General features: G+C 45.9%; 1 protein-coding gene across 3 annotated transcripts in view; it reads right to left on the minus strand.

Annotated features, from left to right (window-relative positions):
* Positions 1-25151, minus strand: part of Ptpre (protein tyrosine phosphatase receptor type E) — a 146581-nt gene that overhangs the window by 40456 nt on the left and 80974 nt on the right. For all 3 annotated transcript variants that reach the window (XM_027409104.2, XM_035442140.1, XM_035442141.1), the window contains one exon: positions 1293-1411. In XM_027409104.2, coding sequence (XP_027264905.1) covers positions 1293-1404 — 112 coding nt within the window. In that variant the 5' untranslated portion in view covers positions 1405-1411. The remainder of the gene's footprint in view (positions 1-1292; positions 1412-25151) is intronic.

Genomic DNA, 25151 nt, shown 5'->3' on the forward strand with positions numbered 1-25151 from the left:
TGTATGGTAAATAAGTTCCTAGGGTTAGGCAGCTTCAGCTATGATAACACTTTTATTAGAGTATTTATTTGTCTTTTCAGGTCCTACCTTAGTCTACATCATGTGTCTACCTTGTGTCACTGGGAGTATCCCTGAGGTTTCTCGACAATGTCACATGAACACTTGTGTGCTTTTTTCCTCCTCTTTATCCTTTAAACTACAGAGTGAGGGAACAGACAAACAAAAACCCCTGTCCTTGTCCTGGGGTCTATCTGTCCTAACTTTCCCACGAGGACAGGGCAGCCTTGTCCATTCCAACTCCATCTTCTGGAAGTCACAATACACCCAAAAATGTTCCTCATTCATCTCTAAAAATAATGACTCTTTTAAAAAAGGGAAACCTCACCACATACCAATATTACAGAATATTATAACAGTAATTTCTTAGTCACCATATTAGCACTGTTCTGTGGCTATTTCCTCAGTGTTGAAACATATTCTCATGAAGGGAAGTTGGAAGCTCACAAAATGTATGAAAGCTGTAAGACCCAGGAGGCCAGGGGTGCAGTTGGGGTGGAGGTACTCTTCAGGAGTGCTCCCTACAAGCTGCGCAGGAGACGGCAATGACACAGCTTTCATGAGCTGTTACCCAGGCAGGAGTGAGCTTTCCAGTGAAGCAGATGCCACTGAGTCACTCATGCTTCCATACGTAACTCCAAGAATTTTACGGGTTCACCCAGGTAGACATGGGTGCAGTCATTTCTTGGGTCTATGGTGGGTGTCCTCTCTTAGGTAAATAGATGTTGGCTCATGTCTCCTCTGTAAAAGTTACACAACAAACCATCAAACCCATATTCACTCTGGTCAGTGTTTGGTAGCAGCTGCTTCTAACAGGACTCTACACAGTCAGACGTTGCAGAATTTATTGTTAAATTATTTGTATGTGTATATGAGCAGGCACATATACATCGCAGGGCATGTGTAGAGGTCAGAGGACAACTTGCAGGAGTCAGTTCTCTTTTTTTCCACTGAGTGGGTCCTAGGGATCGAACAGCAGGCACTTGGTCCCAAGTCATCTTGATAACCCCTTTCAGGTTTTCTCACTCTCTCCTTCCACCATGGCTGAGGCCCCCCTCAGCAGGTGGGACAGCCTCCTTAAACACACTAAGATGGCTCTGGGTACACACGCAGCTCCCCAGGTGGCACACTGGAAGATTCACTGAATCCCTCTTCCCTAGCAGTCCGAGTGCTCCGGAGGTGGCAGTGTGTGAGGCAGCAGCAGGAGCAGCTGGGATCAAGGTAGGAGCCCTTACCTGCAGTTGTGCTGGTCCAATTGCTCTCTGCTGGGGTGGTGTCGTTGCCCTTGCCAGCTCTGGCGAGTGACAAGCTAAAACTTGCCAGTAGGAGTGGACAGAAGGGCTCCATGGCACACCTACAAGGAGAAAAGGACTTGTTCAGAATGTTCCAGGGTAGCAGGCATTGGACATGGCTGTCACTCACCAGGGAGGAAGAAGAAATAAGAGATAGACTCATTATAGGTTTCAAGGAAACCGAGAACTCTGCCTACTGACCTCACAGTTTCTTTTGTCTTCCCCACACTGTAATGGTACAGTCACTGTCATCTGAAGGTCCAACCAGAGGACCCATGGTTCACAGCTCCTACATGTTGAACCAGTGGAGAGTGGGACCAGACCCCAGTTTTGTCCATACTGCTGGCCAAGAGGCATCTTTATGAGTCACTGGGCACCCCAGACATCACATCCCCCACTGCCTTTGCTCACCAGTGCACTTCCCTTCCACAACTTTCTGGCCAAGTTGTGTCTATGGTGGGTGTCCTATCTTGGGTAAATAGATGCCAGGGCCTTACTGTGTGCTTTTTGGGTCCCTCTCACTAACTGGCCAAATCCATTCCCTCCAGATCTGGCTCAGAGATCTCCTGGCCAAACAGCTTGAGGCCAGCTTCAGGGTCCTTCTCTACCCTCTACCATCCAGTGGCTATATGCTCTTCCAACCCACCTCAACAGCCCCCTCCTGGCTTTGCCTGATTGTACTTCCTACTCCACAGAGCCACTCACAGCCTCAGGAGGGTGCTGTTTACTGGGTTGAAAGGATGCAGCGGCTAGTTCAATTGGCAAGGGGTTCAATACAGAGAAAGCTATTTCATACCTAGGACCCCACAAAGAGTGACCTGAGACTCACACTTGGGTCCCCATTTTGCCCAATCACCTCCAACCATCATTAGAGGTGACAGTGATGGTGCCTACCCTGTAGTATAGAAAACCTTGCTTGAGGACTCCTGGCCAGGTAACGGCACCTGCTCATTGTAGATATGTGGTCCTACTCAAGGAATCTCACCCATAGCCAGCCCAGAGTATCTTTCCCATCCTTATTGAGAGAAATTTTGCTACCCAAAGCCTCCATGAAGGATGTGAACGGACCAGATCTCAGAACTGAGACCAATAGACTCTTAGTTCTCAGGCTGTTCCAATAGGGTGCACCGATGTTTGTAATGACTGAGACGTGGATGGAACATGACAACACCCAGTGCTTCTCAGTGGGCAGCACTGCCAAGATGAAATGACCCCAGATACATTGTAACAACCTCCCCAGAACAATTAGTCATGGACACCCAGTACATGTGGCCTCTCCTCTTCCTAGTTTGAGCCACAGATACAAATAGTTCTGTGCATGAGTGCGCACATACTCTAGGCTGCTGTTGGCATGTGTGTCATGTACACAGTAACCCCTCAAGGGTTGAGAACCAGTGGCCCCTGGATGGTGAGAGACTGGGTAAAGTTAGGCTGTAGGATTATAAAGCCCATGTTGGAGGTCAGGACTGCTGGGACCACACATCCTCAACTGGATCCATGCTACCCAGGCTCTCCTTTGACAGGCAGCTCCACACACATTGCCACACACTGCCTTTTCTCTTTCCAATCTGTTACTGAACAATGCCATGGTACTTTACATACACTAGAGGAAACTGTGGAGTAATTGATTGGGAATTATTAATTGCCTTAATCCAACTCCAGAGAAGTAGAATTCCTGGGTGAAACATCGTGCTTCATCCCAAGCATTAATAACCTTCCTCATCAAGCACTCAATGAGCTGAGAGGAGGCTAGGCCAGCACCCCCGAGGAAGATGAAGCTCAGTTCCTTTCCCCTATTATGACAGTCTTCAAGTTCCCAGAGCTGAAATTCTTGATGGGACCAGTAGAGGGAGATAAACTGTGCAGACATCAAAACCTGTCCAGCCATCTGGTGTCTCTTTATTGTCCCACTTGTATTCTAAGGTTAGTGACAACCTGTCGGAGGATCCCTGGCCATCCACTCTCAAACACTTGTGCAGGCTACTTGGTAAACACAGACACGAATCTGTGCAGAACTAATGTGTGAAAGAGGAATTAAATCCATGCTGAACTCCAAGGATTTGTAGCTGACTAGTATTTGCTGCACGCCTGCCAAGTGCTAAGCACAGGCAGCATGGAGCTTGTGCAGTCTGCAGAGCTGGAATGAACAAAGCAGTCTATTCTCAGAAAAGCATACTTTATTTTTACTCTACTCAAAATCCACCCATCTATCAATGTGATTTTTAAAACTATCTTTCTTATTCCATTGAATACTTTTCCAGTACTTCTCCCGACAATGTTCAAGTACCCTGATAGGATTTGGACATGCAAAGCTGAGCCAAGTCCTCCTGTCTGTGTGACCAGGGAAGCCTCCCAGACCTGGAAGGGGAGTGCAAGGGCAGCCTCAGCAACCCCTTAGAAATTGTGGAGGCAGGGCCACACAACCAGAGTGTCAGACACAGTTCCCCAGAAATGAAGCACACAACCAGAACCTTCAGCAAATGGGATGACACAGAGGTTTGGAGGAAGCTGTGCACGACCTGCTGTCATGCGATCTTTGTTGTAGCCCACAGGAACAGCTTCCTAGGGAGAACTGAAAAGCAAGGGTGGGAAGTTTGGTGCTGAAGACTTGAGAAGACTGTAGAACAATGCGTTAGCTGGTGACTCGCTCCCTCAGGCTCACTTCCTTCCTCCCTCCCTCCCTCCCTTCCTTTTTTTTTTTTGAAGAGTTATTTATTTATTATGGTATACACTGTTCTGCCTCCATGTATGTCTGCACGCCAGAAGAGGGCACCAGATCTCATTATAGATGGTTGTGAGCCACCATGTGGTTGCTGGGAATTGAACTCATGACCCCTGAAAGAGCAGCCTGTACTCTTAGCTACTGAGCCATCTCTCCAGCCCCAGGCTCACTTTCTAGTACAACCCATGTTACTAGAATCACATGGGGGGGGCCAATACTGGATGCTGGAGCTCTACATCCTTGGAGAGCCCAAGTGTGAAGACCACCATCTATCTCCCTCTCATCTTCCTGTGGGGACCATCTCCATGCCAAGGGAATATGAATGAAGGCATGGAAGGTGCCATGATATCTTTCTCACGACCACTGTCCCATTCCCAGGGTCCTTCACTTTGGCACACACATTACCCACGGGCCTTAGTTATGCAGTACAGCGAAGATTCTAGGGGCAGGCTAAACTTAATCCGTGACAAATCTCCACAGCAGAAAGTCCTTAGTAGAAGGACTGCAAACACTTGAGTGACAATGGACAGGCATTTCACTCTCACCTGCAGCACAGATGATGTAAACCCAGGGTGCTAGTCAGCTAAGGCTGGCACCTCGTTCCCGTGGGCTGCTGTTCAGTGTAGGAAGTTCAGATCTGGGAAGGAAGGTGCTAGTGCTATAAAATGGTGGCTGGTACCGTACATCACTCTTTTTGGAACACAGCAGAGTCGCCAGGCTTGGCCTTTTCTGCCTTTACCACACCTTACACAGACACCAAACAGAAGTTCTGAGGGTTTGGTTGTCTGTGTGTATAACGAACATGAGTACGGTGACTTGGAAAGCCATGCAAGTGTGTCAGATCCCCTGGACCTGGAGTTACAGTCTACTGTGATCCCCTCAACTCCATGTGAGTCCTGGGGACCAAACTTGGGTCCTCTGCAAAAGAAGTGTGTGCTCTTAGCTGGACAGTGGTGGCACACACCTTTAATCCTAGCACTCGGGTGGCAGAGGCAGGTAGACCTCTGTGAGTTTGAGGCCAGCCTGGTCTACAGAGTGAGTTCCAGGACAGGTTCCAAAGTTATAGAGAAACACTGTCTCAAAAACACCAAAAAAAGTGCATCCTCTTAACTACTAAGACATCTCTCCAGCCCCAAGTATCTGTTTCTAATATCTGTCTTCTATAAAATCAGGCCAAGGTGACTCTCGTGCAAGATAATTATTTTTAATACTCTAGGAAAAGACAAAAACTCAGATAAAATGCTGCCTTTCCAAAAATGCTGCCTTTCCATGGCAAAAAAAAAACCCCAAACCCAGACCTTTCCTAACTTTTAGGTATGAATATACTTACAGGGACGAAAGATTTAAACAATTATTTCTTTAAAAGCCATTCATTAAAACCTGCAGACACAGCATGTTTCAGGTATATCCACGTGACCCTGCCCCTTTGAAGATGGCTTTGCTTATTAAAAAAGAAAAGATGTTCACAGGGAGTCCTCAGCTCAGTGGGTGAAGGGTGGAACTTAATTGCTTTTGAGCAAAGGTAATTGAATGTCTAAATGCAAACATGGAAACATCTTTAAAATGAGGTTGCCAAAGGGGTCCTCACGTTAAGAAAAAAGAAAAGAAAAAAATCAGGCTCAGGAGAGGGAAGTGGGAGAGAAGCTTGGTGACAGGTGTCCCTTCCCGGGCTGTAGGTCACCTGGCAGATACCCTTCAGGGTCCAGGCAGGGAGCTGGCTGTCTGAATAGGTAAGAGCGGTCCTGCTGGAGGCAGGTATCATCCCGGGCGTGTGAAGATGCACAGTAGGGTGACAATCAGGTACTGACCACTAGGAAGGAGGGGAGAAGAGTGGGAAGAAAAGATGGAGAAAGGGAGGGAAGGAGGCAAGGGGGAGAGACAGAGACAGAGAGAAGGAGAGGGAAGGAGGGAGGAAAAGAGATGGATGCAGATGAGTAACACTCAAGACTCAGCTTATTGGGAAGGACCCGTAAGCCTATGAGCCTGTCAGCAGGCCTGTTAGGGAACAATTTCAATTCCCTATGCATGTTGTGCATGCTAATTTGCATAATTCCAATTATTCACCGAGCCCTCTTGAAGATGAGTAAGAAGTGAAGAGCCTCTTCTGTAGGAATTCAGTCTCTTTCATCAAAGCAACAAGACCAGATCGTGGAAAACGTAGGCTCCCACGGAGTAGCACATTTTCACAGTCCATAAAACTGTATTTGGATTCATTTCATCAACAAGGAGCAAGTGTCTGGTCAGCTCTAGCAGGGCACTGGTTCAGAGAACAGGAAGCTAACAGCATTTCTCTCAATGGGGCCATATAGGGCACATGTAGCCAGACTCTTAGGGATACATTTTGGTTTTCCCTGTAAGAAAAACTTTGCAACCTGAGAAGATAGAAGACCCTGAAAATCTACAAGTGGTGACTGCATGAAGAGTGCATAAAACTAATGGATGGTAGCCACACAGAACAGTGAGTGGTGGTGGTGGGGGTCACATAAGACCAGTGAATAAGGGTCACATAAAATTACCATGAATGGGGGCTGCATAAGACCAGTGAATGGAAGTCACAGTCAACCCTTCTTTCATTAAAAGTTACATGTAAACAGAGGCAGGTGATTTGTTGGAATAACCTTGTGATCTTACTTAACCCAAATTTTCACCAGTGAGTGGATATTAGTGATTAAGGAAAAAAATGGAAGAAAATAAGTTCACTATCAATTTTAAAATGAGTGATAAACCACAGGCATAGCAAAGACTCTGCCCTCAGTACCCTCTGTCGTTGTCCCTTTCCCAATCAGAAAAGTTCATGGTGCTAATGGAAGGCACTGTCAATGCATATAAAGAAAATCTGAAATGTGATGCTCACCCACTGGAAATGGAACTCTGAATACTGTCTGTGCTAGTCAACTTTTCATGACTGTGATAAAACCCTGAGAGCCTTAGGGAGAGCCTCATCCCAAATGCCATCTGTGGATTAATGGACTGAAGAGGTCAGAGCCCTTAGGACCCAATTGCTGCCCATAGCCCATGTGCTGGATATTGATTTTCACGAGTGTTTAGGGGATGTCTCATGCCATAACTGTTTTCATGCTCACCACTGTATCTTCATGTTAGTAAGCGTGTCCAGATGTTACTACCTGTGAAGTTACTACCACATGAGGTGTGGCTTTGTAGTGATGGTGGTCTTGCTCCGGTCCACTTCTGTTTTCCCAGACCCTCAGTCACTTGGCTATCCTGAATAGCTACCTCATTCTTATCTGCTTCAGCATCTCACTTGCCTCCTGGTCCCCTCATCAGCCACCTCGGATAGATGGCCTGCTCTCCATATCAGCCCTCCACACTGTGGAGATGACCCTGACTCGATCATTGATGACAGCTGTCCATCCTCCTGTCCATCTGTCCCACCTGCCTCCTGGTGCCTGAACCCCCCTGTCAGCTTTTCTCTGCGCTTGAATGTGTTTTTCTGTGAGAGCCACCTCATGGTCTTGTATTACCTGCAAGGGTGGCTGGTGGCTGGGGGAGAGGGGAGGCTCTCCACAGCACCCATTAAAATTGTAGGAATGCTGTCAGGAGATGGGAAAACATGGATCTGTAGCTGGGGACCCAGTGTGTTTGGAAGGACAAGACAGATGTGTGATGTTTCTTTAGGGCCACCGGCCCTCACACTGCTGGTAACTTTTTCTCTGAACCCTCATTTTGTCAGAGCTCCATGGACACTCAGTGAGGCATGAGGTTCTACTTTCAGGGACAAGAAGGCATAGGAGGCAGTCCCCCTATTTTTACCAAGTCTGGGCACCGCTCCATTTCCCCTCTGGTCACATCTTGCCCCTTGTTCATGAATTACCCAGATGCACCTGGGGTCTTGGGAAGAGAAACACCTGTGCAGTGTGGGCAGTGTTTGGGGAGCCCTCCAGGGACAGGAACAGGCACTTACAATGGTAGAGTCAGGGAAAGATCACTTCCTCCCCTCATGACTTTTATTTGACTTTATCTGGGCTATAAATCAGCTGGTGATGCCCTTCGATCAAGACCCATAAATAAACCAACACTTCCATTACTGCTTGCAGGGGAGATGCGAAAGCCTTTTGATAGACTAATGTTCTCTGTGCTGAAATCAGCTTCTACAATCTCAGAATAATTGCCTCAGCAAATGTGCCAATCACCTGGGCACCGGGCTGTACCAGTGCCCAGTAACTAAATGTGTGTATGCAGGCCAGAAGAGGTTGTCTGATCCCCTGGAGCTGGAGTCATAGGAGGCTGTGAGCTACCCAACAGGAGTGCTGGGAACCAAACTGGGCCCTCTGCAAGAGCTCAGGAGTAAGACCTCTTAAGCATCTCTCCTGCCCCTCCCTTTCCTTTTCTTTCTTTTTTCTCCCTTTCCTTTTCATATCCTTCCTTCATTTCTTTCTCCCCTCTCTCTCCCAACACCATGGGGCAGCTTCAGGCCCTGGAGGACAGCAAGGACCTCTAATTACAGACACAATGGCATATCTCACCACCCCCTGCCGAGTTTGTCAGCAGGGGTCTCAGTCAACATTGCTCAACTTCCAGAAGCAGCAAGAACTGCCTGCATGAGCAGAGTGAGTCACAGAATACCGATCCTGGTTGGGTCAACGAGACCTTCTTTAATTGGGCCACAAGACAGGAGATTTAAAAGACAGGTGATACAAATCTGCAAGACGACAGGATGTGGCTTCCACCTAGAAGCTGCTGCACAGACACCATTGATCTACCTGCCTGCTACAAAGCTCTGTAGGAAGAAGGCACACACAAGTAACCCCACGCCACCAGGAGGCAGCAAGTGATTCCCACCTCATTGAGGCCAAGAGGAAACAGGCTGGAGAATTTTGGTCTGTGGCTTCATATAGGACTCAGTGGGCTAGTTTATGCCCTCCATAGCCACTGGGAGTAGAAAGTGCGAGAAAGAATATGAAGGGACTATATTCCAGAAGTGAAGAGATGAGCATTATCCCCCTGTGACAGTGATATTAGCAGCCCATCAGAGTTCCTAGGGAAACAGTCAATGTCTTCTCTTGATGGGGGCTAGGGTGATAAGAGAGACAAGCTTTTGTCAAAATCCATCACACCCTAGGTGTGAGGTATGGGCATTTCTACCCTTATTGTGTAATTGCATCTTTAAAAGGGGGATGCTTTCAGAACATAGTGAAAAACTAGGCATGTAGTTCAGTTGGTAGAATGCTGTCAGCAGCCATGCAACCCTGGATACAATCTCCAGCATGAGACAAGATAGAGTGAGGCCATGTGCACACCTGTAACTAAGAGGATCAGAAGTTCAAGGTCATCCTTGGCTACATAGTGCATTCAGAGTGCCAAGCCAGTCTGAGTTATGGGAAACCGTGTCTCAAAACAAAGAAACCAAAGCCAGTGTCCAGGTCCCTTCTAGTCAGTTGACTCCATCTTGTAGCTTCTGTATATGAAGTATTTTCAATCATAGATTAACACCCTGGGGACCCTAGCTCCCAGGTAGGGAAACACAGCTCTCTGAGTGTCTTGAAGGGGCAGAGAGGACAGGCAGAAATGATGCTATCCAAATGCCATCAGCATGAATTTATTATTGTGATTCTATTTTGCCTCGATGGTATGCTGTGCCAAACCTTTAGTGGGGCTTGCAACATGTTTCCCATGCCTCCTTTGTTAAGAAAGGGTGTAGTACATGGGAGTGATGCTCATGCAAGCAAATGTAAGGTAAACTAATGCCTGCAGATGCACTGACAGCCAGCTATATGCACTCAGACCAGTCATCTCAGCAGTAGAAAAGGGGCCTGGTTTCTCCTTCCAGCATGAAGTAGAGGGTGGCGGCAAGGTGAGACTGTAGCTCTCCGTACCATCAATAGTAGAGTATGTATTCTATACCCTTCCCCAGGAACACTCAGGCTAGGTTAGAAAGAGGCTGCGCACATAAGTTCCAGGGCTTGGGCAGGTTCACCCCTCACAACATCTCAGGCACCAAAGAAGCCGTGCACGTTCAATGCTCACATGGCTGGGTATGCCAGAGAGGGTCTAAAATGCTTCTCTGAGTTACAATGCAGGGACATTGCTTTTCTTAGCTGCAATTTGGGACCAGATTTTTCTCACCAAATAACCAGAGGAACAGTTATAAATAATTCATGTACATTGTTTGGCTCAATTAGCACTGCTCACGTGGCAGGGGCAGTTCTTTGAAGTCAGTTCTTTCTTGAGGGACATTGACACACCCCCGTTGGACCAGGCCACGCATCTGCCCTAATTAGATATTTACACAAGAGACCTAAGTGAGGAGGGTGGATTTATTTTTAATAAAAGAAGATTAAAACACGTGTATCCACAGCAAATTAAGGAAGACTAAACTGAATTAAAATTCTCCCACAACTTGGCATGGTGAGGGTCTGAAAATGAGGTGCCTCGCTTGAAATTATGAAATGATGTTGCTTGGAGTCAGGAAATAAAAATCAGGCTTCCCCTCTCCCCAATTTCCATTCCCAACGTCCTGTGGGAGTTCCAGCAAGGATGCCAAGGAACGTCATGTGCCCTCTGCCTTTGGAGAGCCATTCTAAGCCCAGCCAACATGTTCACCTGTGGAGCAGCAGCCATCAGCTGTGAGTAAAGAGGTAGATGGGGGTGTTTCAGCAAGAAACAGGGTGATGCCGGATTACTTTGGGTTACACGGTGAAGCAGGTCACACTTGAGCTCTGCAAAAAAGGCTAGGTCTCTAGGCTTTATGTGGATGGGCATGCTTTTAAATATTCCAAATTAATGCAAAATCTTAGAAACTCAAGCAAGAACCTCTTACAGTGGCTCCACACATAGATGTTACCATTAAATGCAGAAACACACTTATCCACAGAAAGCTGGAACCTAGATGTTTCCAGTAGCTTTGTTCATAAAAACAAACGACTAGAGGCAATGCACTTTAGTATCAGAAAGAAAGGGGTTCAATCTATGCTAAAAATCAAGTGTGTTGAAGAGAGAAACAAATGTAGTCATCTCATGCTCAGGGGTTAATCTCAGAGAGGATGCTGGGAGAGGCCGGTGTGGGCAGTTCCCCCCACTTACCTTCCCAGCATCTTCACTGGGCCCCTGCCTCAGCAGCCACCTGTCCTCTGCATCTCAGCCATTCTGAGTCTGTGTTTGGGACCTTCCCTAGCATATGCTTTACCAGAAAAATTCCTCCCAATTCTTAGCCTGTCTGGCCCATGCCAGCCTCTGCAGGAACCTATGCCCTCCTTTGAAACACTGCTCCCCACCTGTTTCTAGTACTGAAACATCACCCAGTTCACCACCTTCTTGCCTGATGCACAATTCGAGGAAGAACTGTGTGCAGCCCACGGTCTTTTCTACTGCTGAGGTGACCACAACCCAGAAAGACCACAATCTATTTGTCTCAGACATATATCTAGAGAAAGAGCCAGAGTCATATTCTAGTCCAATTCAAGTCAGTTTGTGATAGCTTCATTCATGCATACATTCGTGTATTCATTCATTTATTAGCTCATTCATTCATATGCAGTCATTCAACTATTTGATGGCACTGACTGTGTCCAAAGTTGAACAAAAAAAAGGAAGCCTCCCCACCCCCTTTACAGTTCAGGCTACTATAGCAAAACACCTCAATTTGGATAGTTCTAGAGTTTGGAATCCCCAGATGAAACTGCCAGCAGACTCAGTGTCTAGAGAGGATCGACTTCCTGGCTCCTAGATGGCTCTGCCCCCTAACTTGGACGTTTGTCAAGCTCCTTTCAAGCAGCTCCTAGTGCTGCTCAGAGGTAGGATTCATAGGCTGGGTGTATAGCTCAGTAGTAGATCGTTTGCCTAATACATGCAAGACCCCAGGTTTAGTCTCCATCACCACAAAAAAGCAAAAACACAGACATACAAACAGAATTCTCCTTCTTCTTCTAGATTATATCACATTGGTCCCCCTAACAAATCCTCCCAGCTCTTTGCACAAATTGAGTGTCATGCTGTAGTACGGCTCTGCACTCCTGTCTCAGTGAGGATGTCCCCTTGGCCTCCCTGGGCCCAGACAATGGTAAGGCTGCATACTTGGAGGAGCAAGAGAACTTCAGGAGAAAGCAAGAGAGAGTGGGGGTGGGGGTGAGGTGAGTGCGTTAGTTGCAGGGTGACATTTCATTTTATTGACGCTCTGTTGGCAAACTACAATCAGCACCATATAATTATAGAAAATTATAACAGTAGCGCAGCAGCGAACCCAAAAGCTACCCTTTGGGAATATTAATAAGCAGATACTCCCCTCTTTAGTAGTAAATGCACACCGATTTCATAAAATGGCTTGCTTTCACACTGGGACACATCACGAAGCTCATGCATTTTTAAAGAAATGCTGATTTTAGTGTGACCAGGAGATAGTAATAGAGATTATTTTTTTTATTTGTCCAGATTTGTTTGTTCATTGGTTCAACAGGTATTTCCCATATCATGGAAGGGGTCTCTGGTTTAACTGGCAAGGCTAGACAAATATGCTCCCTTTAAGTGTTTCTACCCTGACTTTGGAGGGGGGCTTCTGTCCTGTAGATTTCAGTAGGTTCAAGGTATTTCTGCCTCACCCACCCACCTAAACAGACTGGGTGCTGGAGAAACCATGGTGATTAAGCTTATATTCTCAACCTCACTGCACTTCCAGGAGCATGAAGTACTTCTCTTCCAAGGCTGGCATACTGAAGTCATGTCTTCATGGCTCCTGAGCTGAGCAGAGGGTCAGATGTAATAGATGGCTGCCAGCAGAAAGCCTTCTTAAGGCCTGGGGCTCTCACCAGTCCTGCCTTGGAGGACGGTATGGTGTTTTTTGATTTTTTTTTTTATTTGCTGCTAAGCCTCGATGGACAGCAATACTATTCTATTCAGTAGGAGGTGAAGCTGGTCTGCATCTCACAAGGCAAGGGCAAGCAGTAGTTATGTTGCTGCCTAGAGAGGTGCTGAGCTCAGAGAGCTTTGATATAAGAGCAGCCTTGAGCATTTTAGTGGTTTGAAATCAGCCTGGCAGTGCACTGAGGACAGGGGGACAGATGGGTGCGGCGTATACCTTGGTTCAATATCTGTCACTCTACTACTTCCTGACTCTCGGAAATTATCTTCCTTAGGATGAGTGCTCTGCGATCTGAGACCCTGTGCCACTAGGATGTGTGGGAGAAACCAGATGAGCCCTGTTCATGATCTGCTCTGAGCCAGCAAGAGGACAGTGACACTGTGTACTACACAAGTGCTCCTGGAACCACCTCTGCTCCAGCTCATCTGTAGCACCCACAGCTGAGCACCTCCTGAACCTGGGGACCAACATGAGGAGGCATGCATGGGTGGGAGAGGGGATTCCAACATGCTCACGGCCCAGCGAGGCAGACGCACAATAGCAAAGTGCTGAGTGTTGGAGAGTCAACTGATACGTGTTCGAGAAGGGGGTTTCACGTGATTAAAGTATTATTGGTTAGCGCTTTATGGGCTCTGCTCAGCTTAGCACTTGAACTTGAAATAGAAATCTGAAACTAGATGCAGGATTCGGGAGCTGTTTCTGCACTTGCACACTTAACTGGAGGGCAAATACCAAAGATGGCCAGCAGATGGCGCGACAGGGAAGTCATGGAAATGTCGACCGACACCAGTCCCTTGCCACCAGATCAGAGCTCACAGCCTAGCTAACTAACTCCGTGAGTCTCCAAAGGTCACTCTCTGACTAGCATCTCTAGAGATTTACTTTATAAATGTGGTTTTCTGGTCCCATCACTACCCAGATAATGACTGCAGCAATACTATGACAAACTTCTCAAATCCTCTTTCTCCATTCACACACTGTTGAAGCGATTAATTAGGAATTAGCCTTTTAGGGCACATCCGAATTCTGCCTAGCAGGCACCCTCACCCCCATCTCCTCACTTTCAATTCAATTCTATGATCCGTGGGTCCCTCATTCCTCCCTTAGTCAAGAAATTTAACACCCCAGTGAAAGTTCCTTGGCTGGAAGGAGCTAGGAGGAAATTACCCATCAAATAGCATAGGGTATTGGCTTTCTTCCCACAGCATCGATTCTCCCATACATATTAAAATCAATTATTCTGGAGACTATAACTCACAGTGCATGCATATACATATACATATACATATCCGGGAGGCCCTAAAGATGAGGTGGCAATGCCTCTGGGGACACCTGATTTTACCTGCCAGCTGCTTAATGGATCTGCTATTGGCTACTTAATACACCAACAAGGACAGCCACTGGGAGAAAAATTGTTGGCTGCATAGCCTCTCCCTGGATGTGTAGATGGTGCCCATTCCTCACCGAGTGGGCAGCCTTGCTATTTCTCAGCCAAGGAAAAGGGTTAGTTCCCAGCCAAGCCTTTTCTGCAGAGCCAGGCATGTGGCAGGAGCCTGGTTTCCAAGTCCCCTGGCTCTTTCATTTTCCAATTGCAAGAGCAGCTTGGGCAAATCATGCAAATTGGGGACTTTGTATAGGGGAACATTGGGGATATGAATGAGTAAGGCCAGTTGTGCAGAGAAAACGACAGGGGCTGAAGGGGCTGGGAAAGTCAAGCTAGGTTCATAAGTCACATGGGGACTGCCCAGAAGGACTTGGGAATGGGTGAATGAGTGAATGAATAAATGAATGCCCCTCAGTACCCTGGTATGCTCTATAAACACAGTGACCATTTCTTGTTTGCCTTGGACCGTTGGCTTATGGCCCTGTCCTTTCTCTTTCACCAAGGGCTTGAGAAGCTAATCACATGTCCCCCTGACTATGTGCCACAGTGGATGAATAAGCACCATATAGAAATGAGAGGGAAATTCTGCTGTCATTATACGGAAATCACCCCCCAAAGTAAACAACCCTCACTATTTCAACAATAATATTTAGGAGTTTAAGGAATTGAGGAATCCTAGGTTTAAAGTGCAAAACTGTTGTTGTTTTTTTTCCCCCAGCATCTTTCTACCAATGGTTGCTGTCTCTGCAGCACACTCATTGGAAATGGCTGGATCTCAAAAAATTTTACCTGCTGCCATCCACAAGCTTAGTGGCCTTGGACCAGCTTTGCCTCTCTCTGGGTGCATAAAATGAGCAGGGCATAAACTTTCATGTCTCCAGGGAAGTTGGAGAGCTGAGGAAAGCCCTTGGCACTGCCTAGTCCATGGGGACCTTCTGTAACAATACATGGAGTACTGACAGAGCAATCATGTGATCAAAGTCAGCTATACAGAGCAGTCACTAATCCCCAACTTGTTCACTAACTCTCAGGGATAAATTGAGATGCAGCCCCCTGCTGTTGATGATGGACCGTTCTGGAATGAAAACAAATACTTTGCATTCAGCTCAAAGGTGACCAAGGTTCAGGTAGCATAATCCACTTCATTCCTGTTTCTTTTTGTATATGCTGGTGCTGAGCAGGGCATTTGGAGAGGACATAGGCTTTTAGTTGCAAGGACACAAACTCCCAGAACACACATGGCACAGAGCGTCCTGGACACCAGAAGAGGCACTTCCATTTGAGCACAGAGATAGGACCCAGTAGGCACTACATTGTAGCTGAACCTCTAACCCTTAGTTCCTAAGCAGTCCCAGTCCAGGAAGGCTTGCTACTGTGAGACCTGCAGAGAATACCTAGTCCCTACCCCTAAAAATCTAGTCTGGTGGCCTCTGCTACCTCTCTGGACCAGTACAAGGTTTCCATGGTGCCTGTTACACAGGGCACTACATATCAGAGAGATCAGGCAAGCAGCCCACCGACAATTAGTAAAACAGCAAAGACTGAGTTCAAATTCAGGCAATCTGCCAAGCACCCAGAATACAGACACCCACATGTTCACGTTTGAAGTTTATTAGTCTTGGGCATGCTTTTGCTCCCAAACTTTAAGATTTCATCTGGATGAGCAAGGGACACATCTAAAATGACAAACATCTCATTTCAGGACAAACGGATACACATTTTGTAAAGTCCGAAAAATTCACTGAAAAATATTTACTGACTCCCCCAATCCCCAAGGGGAAAAATATCCTTTGCTTCTTTTGGCAGAAGCCAGTGTTAGTATTTTGTGGGTCTGGGACTCTAAACATCCGCATGCAAGGCTTCATTTATCCTGTTCTACCTGGGAGAGGCCTCCACATCCTTAAAATCAGTACTTAATAAATATTTGTCTAGTGGGTGAATGAAACAGACTTTACTGCCCCCCACAAAGGGCCAGGTTGAGTTTTCTCCCCCCCCATCAATGTTTTTATAAACACAGAGCCTCAAATGTTTATCAACAGAGAGTTGAGAATATTGTGTCCTTTAAGAGAGTACTCCTTGCTCTGTTAAAAGGGGAAGAGACCTCAGTGGAAGGAAATGTCACAACCCACTAGAAAAGAGGAGCAATAAGAGAAGCAGAACCTGGCTGTGGTGTTCGTTAGAGTATACTCCATTGTGTTTAGCGCTGTTCATGTCAAACCACGGTGGAACCTGTGAGGGTAAGGAGGCTGGCTGGGCAGGAGCTGTCACTCAAGCTTCTATGGGCACAGCATCCTGTGCAAGAGGAGAGGCCAGGAGGAGCAGAGAGGACACCACAGCAGAAGCAAGACAGAAATTCTCTTTTCTGGTGAGACCCAGACAGTCCCTGGACTTGACATGGCCTTGGAAGGGCCTTTCAATGGTCCTCATATAAGCTGTTTTCATTATTCCAGCCATGCATATATGCTTACCCAAAACCTCTCTCCTGATCCTAGTTCTTTCTTAGTGAGATAACAAAGAGAAAGGACATAAGCCCTATACTCTGACATTGTCCAACTCCTTGTCCATAAAAACAGAGCTTTGGAGTGGGTGAGATGGTTCATTTCATGAAGGTGCATACATTACAGCAGAGGCTGACCAATTGAGTTTGCTCCCCAGGTAGGTTCTCCTTCATGGGGTGAAAGGAGGAAATCGACTCCTGAAAGTTGTCCTCTGACCTTCACATGCATGCCATAACTTGACTGTGCCTGCACATTCACACACAAACATTGATAATAAAAAATAAAATTTAAAGTGTAGCCTTACATTAACATGGCCCGAATACTGCTCACTCTTTCATTTTCCATTAGACACTACAGTCACCAATGGAAGAGTCTTTAAATGCCACCAAAATCCTGAATCATACTTAGATCAGGCTGAAGGAAATGGTCTTCAATTAAGCAGTGATTTTCTAAGCTAGTCAAGTACCTAAGAGGGAATAGAAGTTGATTAAGCATAAAATTCTTAATGCTTAGACTTAGCCTTGCCTCTGAAAATCCCCCCTCCCCTGTCTGTGAAATGCCCCAGGGACATTGATGGAAGCTGGAACTGTAGACTGGAGGCAGAAGTTGGTCTTGGAAGCCCCACAGGATGGGAAGGCTTAAGACCTTCAAGGATGAGGGCAGCCAAAGAGTGAGGTACTAAGTAGAGTCTCCCAAGTTCATGTCTTCCTGAAACTCCACACTGTGGTCTTATTTGGACATGGGATCTCTATGGTTGTGAGCAGTTAAGATTAGGCCAAGATGAGCTGGGTCCACTGACTTGTCTTTGTAAGAAGAGAAGGTAACACAAAGTAGAGGCTGAGGCCACAAATGGAGCAATGCTGCCATAGCCCAGGAAAGCCAAAGACAGCTGGGAGCCATCAGCCCAGTAGCAACAAGAAGGGTGGCTCCTTCTTTCATAGTTAAAAAAAAGATTTATGTTATTGTTGACTTGTGTCCATATGTGATTATGTACATGAGAGTGCAGGTACCCATAGAGGCCAGAAGAGGTTGTCAGATCCTGTAGAGTTGGAGTTACGGGTAGCTGTGAGACACTTGACATGGCCATTTTGGGTCATTCAGTGTGGGTGCTGGGATCAAACTGAGAGCCTTTGCAAGAGCACCAGGAGCAGAAAAGATGGCTTGGTGGCTTCACAAATTTTGAATATAGAATTCCATTGTTGGGTATATAGGTGCCCTCAAAGAATTGAAAACAAGTGTTCAAGTAAAATGTGTGCATAAATATTCACAGCTGTACCTCTTATGACAGCCATTAAAGCACAAATATTCATAGCTGTACCTCTTATGAAACAAGCTAAGTGCTTGTTGGACAAGCGAGGACAAGGCAAGAGGACAAACAGAATGAGGCAAACCACACATTGGTATGGCCTCCAGTCTGGACAGAATGAATTGATACATAATATTGCTAAGATGAGCTATAAAACATATTGCAAAGGAAAGGGATGAGCCTCAAAGGGTCATATGTTGTATGAGTTCATTTACATAAAATAACAGGAATGCATAAATCAAAGGTGTGCAAGACAGATTGTCAGGGATGTGAGGAGGGACATTTCATGGGGATGGAATTTCCCTTTGGACTGATGCAGATATGCTGGAGATAGACAGAAAAGATGGTCACACAAGCACCCTATCTGAACAAGTGCACATGGTGTATACATTTCAGCATAGCTCAGTTGCTCAAACTAAAGACAACTCCACTCTAGGATTGTATCAGTTACTTTCTGTTGTTGTGATAGGACACCATGACCAAGGCAATGTGCAGAAGAAAGAATTTATTTGGGCTTATGGTTGCAGAAGGATTAGAGACCCATGATGTCCAACATCCCTTCGTAATAAAGGTCCTGGAGAGATCAGGAACAACAGGAACATACTTGAACATAATAAAAACAATATACAGTAAGCCAACAGCCAACATCAAACTAAATGGAGAGAGACTCAAAGCTATTCCTCTAAAATCAGGAACAAGACAAGGCTGACCACTCTCTCCATTTCTCTTCAATATTGTCCTTGAAGTTCTAGCTAGAGCAATATGATAACAAAAGGAGATCAAGGGGATACAAATTGGAAAGGAAGAAGTCAAGCTTTCACTGTTTGCAGATAATATGATGGTCTACATAAGTGAGCCGAACCAGGGAACTCCTACAGCTGATAAACACCTTCAGCAAAGTGGCAGGATACAAGAGTAACTCAAAAAAAATCAGTAGCCCTACTATATATGGATGATAAATGTGCTGAGAAAGAAATCAGAGAAACCTCACCCTTTACAATTGCCACAAACAACATAAATTACCTTGGGGTAATGCTAACCAAAAAAAGGTGAAAGACCTGTATCACAAGAATTTTGAGTCTTTAAAGAAAGAAATGAAAGAGACCCATGATGGGGAGGCATGGCAGTGAGCAGTAGGCATGTCAATCCAGAGAAGAAAACCGAGAGCTCGCATCCCCAACTGCAAGCGCAGCACGGAGATTACAACAAGTGGAGGATTTCAATCTTAAAGTCCACCCCAGTGACCCGTTTCCTCCAGCTGCACCATCTAACGCTCCCCAAACAGTCACCAGCTGAGGACCAAGTGTTCAAATGCAGGAGCCTTATGGGGAGCATTCTCTTTTAAAACCACTACAGGTATCAGAGTTGCCATGGTGTGAATATGATTTGTTCCTGAACTCATGCAGGACTTTAAACCCCAAAGTGACAAGCTAATGGTATGGAAAGTGTAGACATGTTAACTGTGTATTAGAGGTAGGTTTGGACAGTGATCAGATTGGAGCAAGGTGAAGTGCTTAGAACCGAATCCTAACAGTTACATGGATACAGGGGTGCTGTGGATTGGATGTGAAATTTCCCCACAAGCTTGTGAATTTGAACACTTGGTCCCCAGCTGCTGGCACTGTTCTTGAACACTGTAGAGCCTTAAACAGGTGGAATGTGTAGAAGAAAGAACTGGTTGCTAGGAGAACCAAGTTTATAGCTGGTCCCATGCTGCCATCCCTGCCACGATGAACTCTACCCTCAAACCAGGGTCTATAATAAGTCCTTGCTTATTGCCAAGTATCTGGTCACATCAGGGATAAACATAACACAGGGAGAGACAGACCATGGAAAGAAGCATGCAAGTACTCCCACCATGATGTGATAGAGTGTGGGACCTGGGGTAGGGAAGGCATCTCCAAATTGTACCAAAATGTTCAGATATTTTGTTTCTAGAACCATAAATACACCTCTTTTATAAAGTAGACCGCCTTGGGTTTTTCCTCACAGCAATGAAAAGGTGCCTAATACCAATACATATTCTGTTTTGGGATGAAGGACACCCTCCTTAGCACAGCATCCCAAAATAGCATGGATACTAATATTTACGATAATGGGCCACATCATTTGAGTGCTATGTGCCACTTTCTAAGTGTCTGATACCATCAATTTACTTAATCCCCACAACTGGAAGAGATTAGATCCTTATCATCTTTATTTATTAGCTAGGAAACTGAGGCACAGAAACATTAAAGCCCTTGCCAGGTGAGTGAGCGACACTGCTCTCCAGGGATGAGACAAACACTGTGGGGGTATGACTGCCTGTTGGGAATAGTGGTACCTACAGAATCTCCTTCTGAGAACCCACAGAGCCCTTCCTTCCATCTCTACAAATGCTTGGGACCTAGACTTCATTCTCGTCTATATTAATCCTGCATCTTGATTAAATATGGGTCCTACATTCTGAGGGCCCCATTGTGTTAAATTACATGGTGAGCATGTATTGCAAATTGCACTCATTATCAGAAGTTACCCAGCAACATCGATACTAATTAAGTTGGGATCATTTCTTTAGCTATAATTTTAAAATGCTGGCAGGACACCAGAGCCCTGTGTCTGCATGTGAACTGCCACAAATGGGTGGAAGACAACGTGCTTCCTTTTCTGAGCACTTAAAAACTGCCTTTAAACTTGCCTCTAAACTTACCTTTAAAACCACCTGCTAGGAGAGCTGGAGAAGCGGTTCAGTGGTTAAGAGTGTGTACTGTTCTTGCAGAGTTCAGTTCCCAGTACCCACACTGGATTGTTCACAGCCACTTGTAACCCTGCCTCCAGGGGATCGAATGCCTTTGGCCTCCCCAGGAAACTGCATTCATGTGTACCCACCCCCCAACACACATACACATAGTTAAAATATTTTTAAAAACTGCCTGATAATATGATGAGTCTTTCTTTTACTTTTTATTTAATATGTTTTTCATTACATATATGTGTGTGGCGGGGGGGGGGGGCGGGGGGGGGATATGCACATGAGTGCAATGTCCACAGAAGCCAGAAGAGGGCATCAGATCGCCTGGAACTGGAGTTCCAAGTATTTATGAGACACCACGTGGGTGCTGGGAAGAGAACCCTGGTCCTCTGCAAGAGCAGCCAGCGCTCATAAGCATGGAGCCATCTCCCCAGACCCTTTCTCTTCCTTTTGTTTAGCTCACACTACTCTCAGTATAGATGGAGCAGGGTATAGATTAAGAAACAAGAACTCTGTGAATACTTTCAGAACTTTCAGTGCTCATACTGTGTGTGTGTGTGGGCAGAGATATGTATTCATGTGTGTTCATGTGTATGCATGTATGTTATGGTATATGTATATGCTCATGTGTATGTTCAGGTCTATGGACATGTACATTTGTGTGCACATGTGTGTGGAAGCCAGAGATCATCAAGTGTCTTCCTCAACTCTTTCACATCTTCTTGCAGAACACGGAGCTCACTGATTCAGCTAGCTTAGCTGTCATTGAGCTCCTGGGATTCACTCGCCTCCTCCTCCCCAACTCTTCAGTTACATCTGCATCCCACTTTTATGTAGGTGCCGGGGATTTGAACTCAGGTCCTTGTGCTTTTACAGCAAGCATTTCACCCACTGATTCATCTTCATGTTTGTTGTAGACTGGGGGAAAAAATCTTAAAATTATTCTCCTTAAATTAAAAGTGACTGCTACCCAGTATTATTAGGAGACTACAGATGCCACCTACCATTGTCACAGCCGTGCACTTCAGGGCTGTTCACAGGCGGTGTCATGAGTGCCATGCAAGGCCTATCAGGGACTACCTTACAGATGTTAAGTTACCTCTGCCTCTCAGCAAGAAGGTGACAAGCTGGGACAGGAACCTGGCATCTGACCCAAAGGCCACTCTGCTCTTCCATATTTGAGTGTGGAGGATATACAAATGCATGTGTAGAGATGAGCCATGCTATGTGAGACCCAGGGTGCCCAGTGCTGCAGAGGAAGCTGACATAGCCCATTTGTCCATCCATCTTTATTCACTGACTCAACTGCTAGAGCATGCTCCCTGTGCTGCACAGAGTACCCAAACAAGGGCAAGTGATGAGCAAGTGCAGGCACCTGCCCTCCCTGCATGCACAGTTCTTTTCTTGGCAGTATCGTATCCCTACCTGTTTGCAGTTGCTAAGACCCCTCAGACCAGAAAGTACTGCTCTCTACTAACTTTCTCCTGCAGAGCACTGTCTTACCTAAGGGAGTCTTTGAATAAGTGATCCCTTTTATAACTCAAACTTTCTGGAAGTTCCCTCCCCAGTTTCCCCCTGGATGGAACTGATGTCCCCAGCTCCCCCACAACCCTGTGAGGTTGATCAAAACTGAGCACTTGGGAACAATACAGACTTAGCTTCAAATACCACCTTGACAGCTTGGCCTTTCTAATCCGGGATCCATCCACTGTGGATTTTGGAGGCATTCTGGTGAGCATTTGGCTGCCAAGGGCTGGAGTTCCTCCCTTGGCACAGCTAGGCTTACAGCAGCTAGGTTCTGCCAGATACAGCAGCTGAGGCAGGGCTGCCCCCCAGCCCACAGAGAGAACACTGCCATTGCCCCTTCTGCAAAAAGGACAGAGTGAGTTTATATATGGAGGACAGAAAGGAGAAGCCAGGACCCTCAGCACCTTGGCAATGTTTACAAAGGCTCACTACAAACCATCACGGAGATTCCTCATAACTGCCCACTGACTTGTGGCTGCTCTCCCTAATCTGAGAACTCCTCCATAGTTATTGTCCCCCAGAACACTTCAGCACCCCCAAGAGGCTCAGAGCATCAGGATATAGAACACATGGTTTATAATGAGGGAATTTCCTAGAGGGCCAGCCCTGAGCAGGTGTGCCAGCCCCCAGGCTGTGGAGCCTGTCTGCAGTGTAGGTGTCGGGGGTGTTGCAGGTTCATGCAGCAGTGTTGAAAGCATCTGGAGAAGTGACTCTGGAGCCAAAGGATTTCAAAACTTAGAGAAACATCCCAGATACACCCACACATACCCTGGGATAGAATATCATGCAATGCAAAGAAAGTTCTGGCATTCTACCAGTGCTCATGTTTTGTTTTTTATGAGCTTTTCTTCAGCACACTAAGTGACCAAGCCTGTCTTTGGAAGCAAGTTTCAAAGTCAATATTTCTAAGCCTTTCCAATGTCTACATAACACCCCCCATCTTTTTCTGTGTCTGTTCTGTTCACAACACACACACACACACACACACACACACACACACCTATGAACCCAGCCCTACACTCACAACACATGTGTACATGCTTTGAGGTTTCTCTTTAATACAGAGCAGTTACCACAGATTCCAAACTGACAGGAAGGTTACAGAAGTCCTGTCTCATCCTGTGGTCCTCCCCAGCCTTTGCAAACATGCAATACAGTAAGGCACACACTAAAGGGAACTTCAGATCTCACTACAAATGTGCCACATGGTGGCTTAGATGCTTAGGGACCCTCCCACCATCCACTGGACACCATCACCTATGGAGACAGGAAGCCTCTGGACACAGCTGGCCCTGTGTTTCTGGACAGAGACCTTCATGAATTCTAGAATTGTTACAGTGCACCATTGGAGCAGCTAAGCGTTTGGGTGGAGAGCAAGAGCTTGTAGTGCTTTCTCTACTTTATAGGGCAAAGACGGAGGCTCTGGGATAAACTGATTTAAGAGGAACAGCGATATAAAATGAAACCTGGTATTTATTCTCAGTGGGAAGGCTGATCTCATAAACACCAGAAACACTTCACAGGTAAGCCAGTGTCGGTGCATACCCACATAGCAGCACCATTAGCAATTTAAAAACAATCTGAACACTTCGCAAATACAGTTCAGTGAGAACATATGCTACTCAGCCAAAAGGATGTAGTCTTAAGCCAGAAGCTGTTTTTCTGTTTTGTTTTGTTTTGTTTTTTAAGGAGAGGAAGAAAACAGTTCATCTAGGGGGAAAAAAACAAACAAAAACAAAAGCAAATAATAAAAAACCCCTCCTCTTCCAGTGCGGAAATTTCAAACCGTGGCTGAGCCTGCTTCCTGTTGGATGGTTCCTAAACCACCATTAACATTTTCATCTTAGCCCATTTTCATCTTAGCTTAATGGACATTTGGTTCTCAAATATTGAGCTCAAGAGAAATTGCTTTTGTGTTAGATAGCAATCTATGGAAACAAGAAGACACCAGCAGGCATGCCTTATCTGCATAGTGCCCAGCACCCGACAACGACATGGATGTTGCGTTTTACAATTGGCAGCTTGAGTTCTTGCACACACTTGAAATAGAACTGCTGTGACGTTTCTGAGTTACTGAGTGCCACATTAGATAGCAAATGCAAAATGGTTGGAAAATGCATATGTCTGGCAATGTAAAGCAGTGATGGAGGGGGCATCCCCCTATCCATCTGTATTGCACATCCATGAATCAGCACTGGAGACTGCTGGTCTAAATGTGTCACCAAGCAGCCTATGGATGCACAGGGCACTATATTATTTTTGCAGGTGTTCCCTTATGATTTTCTTTGGAGGTTGTTAGCTGTTGGCACTTGTACCATCACCAGAAATCAGTGCTGGGTGTGATGGCACAGGGCTTTAACCCTAGGAGTCAGAGGTCAGCTTGGTCTACATAGTGAAACCAGGCCAGTGAGAGATATAATAAGATCCTGTCTTGAACTGAAATCATAGCAAAAATCTAGCAGGAGCATTTGCAGGAGAGAACATTTATTGAAATAAATGCTTCAAAATAAATTCATCATTCACCGAATCACACTGATTTAAAGAAAAGTTTTTTTTAAATGATGTTTTAAAAATTTATTTTTATTTTATGTGCACTAGTGCTTGCCTGCATGAGGATGCCAGATCCCCTGGAATTGGAGCTAGAGACAGTTGTGAGCTGCCATGTGGGCGCTGGGAATTGAACCCAGGTCCTCTGGAAGAATAGTCAATGTTTTAACCATTAAGCCATATCTCCAGGCCCCTCCAAGAAGTTTTAATCAGAAAAAATGATGGAATAAAATAAAACATGGGCCACCCTAGTGGGCAGTACCAGCTGGTGGTTA

Source organism: Cricetulus griseus, chromosome 3, assembly GCF_003668045.3.
Source record: "Cricetulus griseus strain 17A/GY chromosome 3, alternate assembly CriGri-PICRH-1.0, whole genome shotgun sequence".
Taxonomy (NCBI): Eukaryota; Metazoa; Chordata; class Mammalia; order Rodentia; family Cricetidae; genus Cricetulus; species Cricetulus griseus.